Source organism: Phyllopteryx taeniolatus, chromosome 5 (genome assembly GCF_024500385.1).
Source record: "Phyllopteryx taeniolatus isolate TA_2022b chromosome 5, UOR_Ptae_1.2, whole genome shotgun sequence".
NCBI lineage: Eukaryota > Metazoa > Chordata > Actinopteri > Syngnathiformes > Syngnathidae > Phyllopteryx > Phyllopteryx taeniolatus.
This window is the reverse complement of record NC_084506.1, coordinates 12,291,605-12,302,617: the sequence shown is the minus strand read 5'-3', so window position 1 is coordinate 12,302,617 and position 11,013 is coordinate 12,291,605. Positions and strand designations below refer to the sequence as shown.

General features: G+C 43.2%; 1 protein-coding gene across 1 annotated transcript; it reads left to right on the top strand.

Moving 5' to 3' along the window:
- Positions 1 to 7,499: 7,499 nt before the first annotated feature.
- c1qtnf13 (C1q and TNF related 13) lies at positions 7,500 to 10,905 on the top strand. Its single transcript, XM_061773714.1, has 2 exons — positions 7,500 to 7,642; positions 8,752 to 10,905. Exons 1-2 carry the CDS (start codon positions 7,609 to 7,611, stop codon positions 9,792 to 9,794), a joined length of 1,077 nt encoding a protein of 358 aa, XP_061629698.1. The 5' UTR covers positions 7,500 to 7,608; the 3' UTR covers positions 9,795 to 10,905.
- Positions 10,906 to 11,013: the final 108 nt, after the last annotated feature.

The window sequence follows — 11,013 nt, the reverse complement described above, 5'->3', positions numbered from 1 at the left end:
TCTCTCTTTTGGATGGCCCAAACCATCAAAGTCTGCTCTCTCTAATTTTGTCTCCAAAACATCTAAACTTGCCCATCCCTTTCATGAGCTCATTACTAATCCTATCCAACTTGGTCACTCCCAGAGAGAACCTCAACATCTTCATTTCTGCCACCTGCGCCTCTAGTTCCTGTTGTCTTTTCAATGCCTCTGTTTCTAATCCGTACATCATGGCTGGCCTCACCACTGTTTTATAAACTTTGCCCTTCATCCAAGCAGAGACTCTTCTGTCATACAACACACCTGACACCTTCCTCCACCCATTCCAACCTGCTTGGACCGTTCCTTCATTTCCTCATTCATCATCTCGTCAAAGTATTCTTTCCATCTATTCAGCACATGACTGGCACCAGTCAACAAATTTCCATCTCTATCTTTAATCACCCTAACCTGCTGCACATCCTTCCCATTTCTATCTCTCTGTCTAGCCAAATAGTATGATCTTTCTGTCCTTCTTTAGTGTCCAACCTGGTGTACATGTCATCGTATGCTTCTTGTTTGGCCTTTGCCACCGCTACCTTCGCCCCATGTCGCATCTCCATGTATTCTTGTCTCCTCTCCTGGGTCCTCTCGGGTGTCCCACTTCTTCTTAGCTAACCTCTTTCCTTGTATGATTTCCTGTACTTTGAGGTTCCACTACCAAGTCTACATCTCCCTTTTCCTACCAGAAGATACATCAAGTACTCTCCTGCTTATCTCTCTGATCACCTTGTCTGTAGTGGTCCAGTCGTCTGGAAGCTCTTCCTGTCCACCGAGAAAAGCCGCACAACACTCTTCCTTTCTCAGCTTCCACCACATGGTTCTCTGCTCTGCCTTTGTCTTCTTAATCTTTCTCCCCACCACCAGAATCATCTTACACACCACCATCCTATGCTGTCTAGCCACACTCTCCACTACCTTACAGTCATTAACCTCCTTCAGATTAGATCGTCTGCACAAGATGTAATCCACCTGCGTGCTTCTACCACCGCTCTTGTAGGTCGTCCTATGTTCCTGCCTCTTTTGGAAGAAAGTGTTCGCTACAGCCATTTCCATCCTTTTTAAAGTCTACCATCACCTGTCCCTCCAAATTCCTTTCCTGGATACCAAACGTACCCATTACTTCTTCTTCACCCCTGTTTCCTTCACCAACATGTCCATTACAATCTGCACCAATCACGACTCTTTCGCTGTCTGGGATGCTCAGAACTACTTTGTCCAGCTCCTTCCAGAATTTCTCTTTCATCTCTAGTTCACATCCGACCTGTGGGGCATAACCACTAATTACATTAAACATAGTGTAACATCCTGAATTTCAACTTTCAGCCTCATCACTCGATCTGACACTCTTTTCACCTCCAAGACATTCTTAGCTAACCCTTCCTTTAAAATAACCCCTACTACATTTCACTTACCATCGACACGATGGTAAAATAATTTGAGCCCTGCCCCTAAGCTTCGAGCCTTACTCCCTTTCCACCTGCTCTCCTAGACATACAATATATAATAATGTACACTATCATAGTCCCAACTTTCAAAGTCCCCACATTCAGTTTTAGGCTTTGTGCTGTCCTCTTCTCCTTCTGCCAAAGAACTCGCTTTCCACCTCTTGTTCGTCGTCGACCCACTGTCGCTGAATTTCCACTGGCGCCCTGCAGGTTGATGGCGATGGTGGCGGACGTTGTCACGCCCGATCCGGTATGGAATTTTTAGGATGAACGCTCATATTTGTTTGGCAAAGTTTTAACTCGGATGCCCATCCTGACGCAACCCTTTGCATTTATCTGGGCCTACAGTTTGCACTGGCTTGTGCCCACCATTGGGCTGCATTTTTCTCTCTGACTACTTACACTTCTTCACAAAAACTATAATAATACCATAATTTCTCATGTATAATCCGCACCCCCAAAATTGACCTCAAAATTCTGAAAAACCCTTCTACCTATGCATAATGCATTTTCACAATGCATGATTTTGCTTCTACCAATATGATAAAAACATGAAGTATTATCTGTATTTTGTTATTTTTTTCAAATAATTATTCTGAAGTTAAGCACTTTATTTGAACACATAATTCTTGTTATTTACTTGCTCTTATTTTGAAATTCAGAGCCCTACATTTATTTAGTAAATGAGAAAACACACAGTTGTGCTCATGTGTTTGATTACCCAGGCAGAATTTGTAAAATGTGTACAATTCTTTAAAGAAAACATGAAGGACTAGGGGAAACACATTTAATTTTATTTTAATGGGAATCAAATTAAACTCTCAAGCATTTCAGAAAAGCATTATCATTCAACAAAACATAACCATAAAGAAGGTAATGATGGTTGTCATTCGGTCATCAGTCATATTAAAAAAGACAACAATATTTCACAAATTCTGCCTGGGTATGTAAACTTCTGAGCACAATTGTACATATATGCCATCATATGAACCCCTGTCATATTAGATTGAAAGTGTAGGCTACACCTTTCTCATAACCTCTAGGTGGCATACTAGAATGAAAGTGTACAACTTTTTCATAACCTCTAGATGGCGGCATATATTTATAAAATGTGAAAGTGTTTTTCATTTTCTCCTATACCTATGTATAATGCACACTATTGACTCTTAACAATTTTTTGGGGGGGAGAAATGCACACTATACACGAGAAATTATGGTAATTAAAATGCAGATGCCAATGCACTTAAAGCAAGTCATCGGTAGAGACAAATATAAGGAATGAAACTTTTTTTATGAACTGTTAAACTACTGAATGTTAAAATAAAAAGAGACAAAAGGAAAATGTTGCGTGGTCATTGAGTAAAATCCTGATGAAATCTTCTGTCACTGAATTAATCTCTTTCAAGTGTGGAAACTGCACATATTTGCAATAACTTCACAACTAACTTATAACATTGAAAACATAGACAACATATATTCAAATTTTAATAAATGCCCAATTAATATTATTACCAATGATGATGACAAATACTCTCTCTCTGGCTGATTGGTATACTCCTCGCTCTGTTGGGCTAGTGGCAAATTTATGTGACCCCAGAGAATTCTGGAAACGTCAAAATGAATGTCCAGAATACAGGGAAGAAGAAAAAAAGAGGGAAAATGTGAGAAAGTGAGGTGAAGTTGTTGCTATGTTTGATTTGTCCCATTAGGTGTTGCAACAGCAAGTTACTCGCATGTTTTGTTTGGCAGTGACGACAAAATGAATGAAAATGAAATATACTATTTTATATTTTAAATTGTGTTTCATATTATCTATCCATCCATCCATCCATCCATTTTCTACCGCTTATCCGAGGTCGGGTCGCGGGGGCAGTAGCTTTAGCAGGGACGCCCAGACTTCCCTCTCCCCAGCCACTTCATCCAGCTCTTCTAGGGGGATCCCGAGGTGTTCCCAGGCCAGCCAAAGGATGTGGTCTCTCCAGCGTGTCCTGGGTCGTCCCCAGGGTCTCATCCCGGTGGGACGTGCCCGGACCACCTCACCAGGGAGGCATCCGGAAGGCATCCGAATCAGATACCCCAGCCACCTCATCTGGCTCCTCTCGATGTGGATCGACCACCAAAGCTGCATTCCGCTTGGCCATCAACTGCCTCAGGAGTCCCACAAGCCAAAAAGGCCCGATAGGACTCCTTCTTCAGCTTGACGACATCCTTCACCGTTGGTGTCCACCAACGGGTTCGGGGATTGCCGCCACGACAGACACCAACCACCTTGCGGCCACAGCTCCGGTCGGCCGCCTCAGCAATGGAGGCGCAGAACATGGTCCACTCGGACTCGATGTCCGGAACATGAGCGAAGTTCTGTCGGAGGTGGGAGTTGAAACTCCATCTGACAGGGGATTCCGCCAGATGTTCCCAGCAAACCCTCACAATACGTTTGGGCCTGCCACGTCGGACCGGCATCTTCCCCCACCAACGGAGCCAACTCACCACCAGGTGGTGATCAGTTGACAGCTCTGCCCCTTTCTACACCCGAGTATCCAAGAAATGCGGCCGCAAGTCCGATGACACGACCACAAAGTCGATCATTGAACTGCGAGAGGTGTCCTGGTGCCAAGTGCACGTGTGGACTTATGCTTGAACATGGTGTTCGTTATGGACAATCCGTGATGAGCACAGAAGTCCAATAACAGAACACCGGTCAAGTTCTGATCGGGGGGGCCGTTCCTCCCAGTCACGCCCTTCTAGGTCTCACTGTCATTGGCCACGTAAGCATTGAAGTCTCGCTGCAGAATGATGGAGTGCCCAGAGGGAGTGCTCTCCAGCACCCCCTTCAAGGACTCCAAAAAGGGTGGGTACTCTGAACTGCTGTTTGGTGCATAGGCACAAACAACAGTCAGGACCCGTCCCCCCACCCGAAGGCGGCGGGAGGCTACATTCTCGTCCACCGGGGTGAACCCCAACGTACAGGCGCTGAGCCGGGGAGCAATAAGTATACCCACACCTGCTCTGTGCCTCTAACCGTGGGCAACTCCAGAGTGGAAGAGAGTCCAACCCCTCTCGAGAGGACTGGTACCAGAGCCCAATCTGTGTGTGGAGGCGAGTCCGACTATATCTAGTCGGAACTTCTCGACCTCACACATCAGCTCGGGCTCCTTCCCTGCCAGAGAAGTGACATTCCACGTCTCTAGAGCCAACTTCTGTAGCCGGGGATCGGATCGCCAAGGTCCCCGCCTTCGGCCTCCGCCCAGCTCGCGCTGCACCCGACACCTATGGCCCCTCCCACCGGTGGTGAGCCCATGGGAAGAGGGACCCACATTACCCTTTCAGGCCCCATCGGTGCAGGCCCGGCCACCAGGCGCTCGCCTTCGAGCCCCACCTCCAGGCCTGGCTCCAGAGGGGGCATGTTGCAGATACTCCTCAGTCAGTGTGCATGTGGTGCAGATGCTACTCTGGCATGAGTGGCCAGTAAGGTGGCCTCCCCCAGCCTCACCTGCTGTGTCCTGCCCGTCAGGAAGCTGTAAATCCACTGGCAGATGGCAGGCGAGACGCTGAACTGAAGAAGCTTGGAGGAAAGGAGTTCAGGGATGATGGTGTTGAACGCAGAGCTGAAGTCCACGAACAGGATGCTTGCGTAGGTCCCCGCGTTGTCGAGGTGTTCTAGGAGGAAGTGCAGTCCCATGTTGACTGCATCATCCGCAGACCTGTTTGCTCGGTAGGCAAACTGCAACTATGCATATTGTTCACCCATTACTTCAGTCAATATTTGTGACCCCAGGTGGCTATGTTGCCCATGGTTTGTGTTTGAGTGCATTTGGGAGTTTGACAGCAAAAGAGAAGAAGAATAGAATTGCTTTATTACAGTCTCGAGATCTCTACATAGACAAACAAAATACACAATATAAAAATAAGAAGATACAAATATACATATATACCAAGATAATCATCCCTTCATCCATTTTCAATCATAGAAAAATAAATATTTACTAAGAAGCATCATACAAGAGGAAGCGCTACAAGTGTCTCTGGGACCGGTATTGTGTAGCACTTAAGCTTAAGTTTGTCAAGTACCCAATGATTTGATTGTTCGAGTTATTTATCAGGAAGATAAGTTTGTACATTCATTGTACAGCCTGAAAGTATTGACTCTTGCTATTACAAACATTTCACTTGCACTAGTTCATCTAGGTCTGTTGAGTAATAATCTCAGAGCGTCATTACAGACTATCTTAATTTTTCTGTGGGCTAGTTTTACAATAATTTGACCACAAATGTGCTGTACAGTGGATTTAACGGACCCCTATTTAATGGACTTCGGATTTACCAGACAGAAAATAGTGTCCAATTGGAACTCAAAATCACCCATTTTATGTACCATTGAGGTAAAGCTTTTTTATATTTATTTACAATTATTATTATTATTATTATTTACAATATGGTTGTTTGTTTATGTGTGCCCTGCGATTGGCTGGCAACCAGTTCAGGGTGTACCCCGCCTCCTGCCCGATGATAGCTGGGATAGGCTCCAGCACTCCCGTGACCCTTGTGAGGATAAGCGGCTCAGAAAATGGATGGATGGATGGATTATTTACAATATTTTTTACTGTAGGCTACTAGGTGTTTTTAGCCCACGAAAAAAAGTACAAAACAATAATTTTTAATGTACTGGTGTTTTTAAGCGACAAAAAAGTGCTTCATTTTAAGGGACAATTCATTGGATGACCCCCCCACACACACACCATTAGTCTGTTAAATCGAGGTTTCCACAGTATACTGTCGAGGGGCGTGCAGTATGCTCTTAACAAAGACTGCTTCACATCATTTGTGCTTGTGTCCAACCATGTTTGCATGTACATACAACACACGGTGCTCCCTATAAATGTCTTCATCATCGGTCATGTCATCCATAATAAGATGTCCAAGATACTTGACAAAATCCCCCCTTGCTTGACCCCATTAGTAACACAGAATGAGGTTGAGACACTATTGCCTTTTTACTTGAATCATCTGATGGGCATACAAATATATACCAGGATCCTCACTATCCAATATATTTAGGCAGCCCTGTCATATCCTACTTTTCAAGTAACTTTCTGTAATTACTGTGATGCAGTCACATGCTTTGGAATCATCTATGAAACACAATCAGATGAATTCTTTATCCTATTTTGCCAGCTTTGCACACGGTGGACTCCGCCTCCCATTTGTCGCGACCGGGACAGCAAGTGGGGAATTTTTTCTGCAGTTCTTCTGTAAAGCTACACTTGCACTTTGGCATTTTGTGAGAAGAAGCAATGCTGCTCTGACGTCTGCTCCCTCTGTTCCTCAGCACAGCAGAGCACCTTGTTGTCAGCCATGAGTGCACGCACGTCACACAGAGAAAGGTTCAAGAGTGAAGAGGGGGGGAAAAAAAATCTGAATTGAGTGTCAGCCTTAAGTGTGTGCATGTCATGCAGGGAAAGGGGGACAAATGAGGAGCCTGAATTTTTTTCAAAAATCCCACTTGACACCAATGTATAGACAGGGGCTACAGGGTGATGTGGCTGATTTAGAGTGCCTTGCTGTCAGCCATAAGTGTGCACGGAATGAAGGCAAAAGAGCGAGGGGAAAAATATGTCAGATGTGACAGCCAGCATGTGGATGGAGGCTTCATGCTGAGGTGGCCACTTTAAAGCACCTCGTGGAAAAGCCCCGCAACTACCCAGTGCGATATATTACAACCATACAAATTCACATTGGCACAGGTTATTAACAGAATAGTTTGGATAAAGTTCTAAACCTCTGCAATGCCACAAAACAGTGCATTCTTTTTAAAATATTGCTGCATTTCTCATTTCCTGACTTAGCATGAAAGCAAGTGTGTCTATGCGTTGGCTCCATCAGTTGCTTTAGACAAAACAAAGGGTGAATTAGACTCAACAGGCATAGAGGGGGATGTAAGACAGTCCTTCAATTTGACCTTTTTTTTTGTTTTTGCTCTGCAGGCTAAAGATTGGAGGATTGTGCAGTGCTCCTCCTCTTGACATATGCATGCAGACAAAAGCTTTGCGCTTCAGGGCTGGTATGAGAAGTTATTGGGACATCAGCAGTTGACCAGCGACCACCTCACTGGAACTTTGTTTTGTTTTGTTTTTTAAATAGGAAGATGTTCGGAATTCAATGGGTGCATTGCTCAACAGGTGAGTTTTATATTTCTATGAAGACTTTTGCCTGACATTTAACCTAGCATGTCAGATGGATTGTACTCACACAGATCTGCAAAATTCTATCTCATTTGAGATACAGACTGTTGAGCTGTAGTTTTTTCCATAGGACGACAATGAGTCTTAATTTTTGTGGCAATATTAGAACATACATAAGTGAATGCCAATCTCAGTTCATTATAGAGTATGTTCAGTCTAACATCAAGAAAATGTTAGTTGGTTGAGCTTTTTCCATGGTATTAGTTTCTTTTTCTTTCTTATTTTATTTTATTAGACATAAAGCCTGTTATTTGAATGCTAGTGAAGGTTTTTTATTTTATTTTAACCAGCTCACCTAGTCATTGTCAAAGCCTTATATTACTCCTGTTCACCCTCAGTGTTGGACAAAGTATCTATTATTTGACTTTTTAAAAATATATATTTTAAAGGAAACAACATAGAAAAGCCGAGTCAAACGTCCAATCCTACAATTATACTTCTATTAGGTGGCGACAAAGGGCAAAAAAGTTTCGACTTTTGCCATGTAATAATCATGATTTTGCTGACCTTCAGAGAGCATTTGATCCTTTGTCAAAATTTGCACCATTTGATTTAAAAAAAAAAAAAGATTGTGACTCAACCAATTATGAATATGTATCTTTGGTGAGAAATAATGAATGTTTATGATACAAATACATACAGTATAATCCAATGAGTAAATGAACATGTTCTGCTAAAAAAATGTTTGATTTGTTGTACTTAACAGTCATTCCATTCCACCCCACCTCACCAAACTCTTCTAAAAATGTCCATTGTTCACCTCACACAGGAGCAGATGAAGCAGAACTTAATTGAGTCCCATGTGTTCACAGAAAGAAAAGACAGTATCAGCCACATTATGGAGGGGCTACTGCTCACACCGGTTCAATCAGCTAGCAGTACAATTTCTTATGCTTGACATCAAGTTACAATGTTCTAAATCCAAATTGACGAATAGGTCTCAATGCATTGGAGCTAAGTCGTTGTTCAAAAGCAGACTACAACTCCACCACATGTGGAACATTTCTTTCACCTGCACTCTGTTTCTTTGTCCTATTCTTTTTCAGCTGAATGGGGCCCACAATATTACCTTGCAGCTTTCCTGATCATGATCACCTGTTCTGGCCCAGTCTCACCCCTGCATGCCCCTCCAGTGACAACAGGTCTCCGCTCGGCTTTCTCTGCAATACGAACCAGTAGCATAGTAGGGGGCAAGCAGAGTGTTGTGACTTTTAACAAGCTTTCGGTCAACATTGGAAGGGATTTCAATCCAGACACTGGTTACTTTCGTTGCCGTGTCCCAGGAGTGTACTACTTGTCATTCTCAATGGGGAAATTTCCAAAGAAAATACTGTCTGTAATTTTGGTGAAGAACGGGCGGGAGGTGCAAGCCATGGCGTATGATGACGACCGCAAAAAGGGCAGGAAAGTTGAAAGCCAAAGCATAATGATCGCATTGGAGGAAATGGACACAGTGTGGTTGCTGTTGCAGCAGAGTTCTCAGTATGCTTTATATAGCAATGCCGGCCCTTACATCACCTTCTCTGGTTACCTCGTCTATCCTGACATCTCTTCAAGCAGATACATCAGCAACCACCTGACTCCTCACCCAAACTGTCCCCCTCAGGCTGAATCCTGGGTCAGACATGAGCCACCAGAGCAGCCCCGATCGGCCTTTTCTGTGGCACGGACGTCCACTTTCATAGGTCGGAGTCGCGAGCCGCAGCACAAATCACCTCTGACCTTCGATGTAGAATTGGTCAACATTGGAGGGCATTTTAACAAATCCTCCGGCAGGTTCACATGCCGCTTCCCAGGGGCCTACTATTTTGCATTCACGGTGGGGAAACACCCTCGTAAGGCTGTTTCTGTGAAGCTGATGACTGGTGAGGGTGTGGTGCAGGCCATGGTGTTTGACGAGGACGCGTCCAAGAGACGGGAGATGCAGAGTCAGAGCTTGATGCTGTCTCTTCGCCGGGGTGACACTGTGTGGCTCTACAGTCAGCACGATAATCGCTATGCTGTGTACAGCAACCAAGGGAGGTACACCACTTTCTCAGGCTTCTTGGTGTATCCTGAAGCCAACGCACATACACACAGCCACAAATAAGAACAGAATTTAATAAATGCCAGTATTGCTGTTTATTTTTCATTTTCTGAAAATCTGTGTAAAAGTAGTTTAACAAAAGCGTTTTACTATTTTCTTTTTTATTTGCCATGGCTATCTATGCAGTATGTCTGTGAATTGACTAAAGATTCCAGTGGGACATTCATTAGCATATATTTCCACGTGGGGGTGCTGTGACACAATTTATTCGGAAGTTGCAATTCACCATCTCAATATCTCTCTTCCTCAAATACCATGTACATGAGACACAATTTGAATTATATTGCATGTAATCAGAGGTTTTAGGTAAAACGGTTTAAGGGCATGAGGCCAATGGTGTAAATTTTGTATAGTGATCTTGTGGGTTGGAGAACTTGGGACGTTTATATTATATTTATGTTAATAGTGATATGTTTAGGTTTTGTGTATTTAATACAAAATTAAATATATTTGAAATCAACGAGTTAATTCACACTTATCATTTCTTGACAATGCAATATGGTATAGTATATAGAGCTGGATTGAATGTATAAACAGTAAACTATTGGATTTTAAGATGCTATGTAATTTCTACATGCAGTAAGTAATAAGAAACATGTCATCTGCTAATACATGAAATATTAGCAATATTGTTCTGCTGCTATTCCACTGTGAAAGAAAAAACACATGGCTCATCATTATAACTACTTTGAATTGTAATAAATAGAAAGAGACAGTCGTGATTCCAAAATACTGCACATTTAATATTCGTTACAAAAACAAACAAACAAACAAAACAAAAAAACGCTAACAGCAATTCTTTAATTATGAAACTGGTTCAATGCGCAGCACGATGAGCGTGTGATACAGCACGTCTGCTCCACAGTTCTAAGGTTGTGGGTTAGAATCTCAGCTCTGTGTAGAGTTTGCATGCTCTCTTCGCGTGTGGATTTTTGCTGGGTACTCTGGCATCCTCCAACATTCCCAAAAGAAAACCTACATGCTATGTTACTTGAAGACTAAATTGTACATAGGTGTGAAGGTGAGTCTGAATGGTTGTTTGTCAATGTGCGTTTGAAACGATTGTCTGGCAACCAGTTCAGGGCGTGCCCCACCTCTCGTCCAAAATAAAGTGGGATAGGCTTCGGCTCAGCCTAATTGAGGACAAGAGCTATAGACAATGGATGGTTAAATTATATGCGGTTCCACTTATGAAGAAAGACAAATAATATGCACTGTCATG

What these genes read in the sequence shown, in the direction of transcription:
- c1qtnf13 (XM_061773714.1), top strand. Translation starts at nt 7,609, where the DNA reads ATGTTCGGAATTCAATGGGTGCATTGCTCAACAG. An exon ending in ATGGGTGCATTGCTCAACAG is followed by an intron (nt 7,643 to 8,751) that starts GTGAGTTTTATA and finishes ATTCTTTTTCAG; the next exon opens with CTGAATGGGGCCCACAATAT.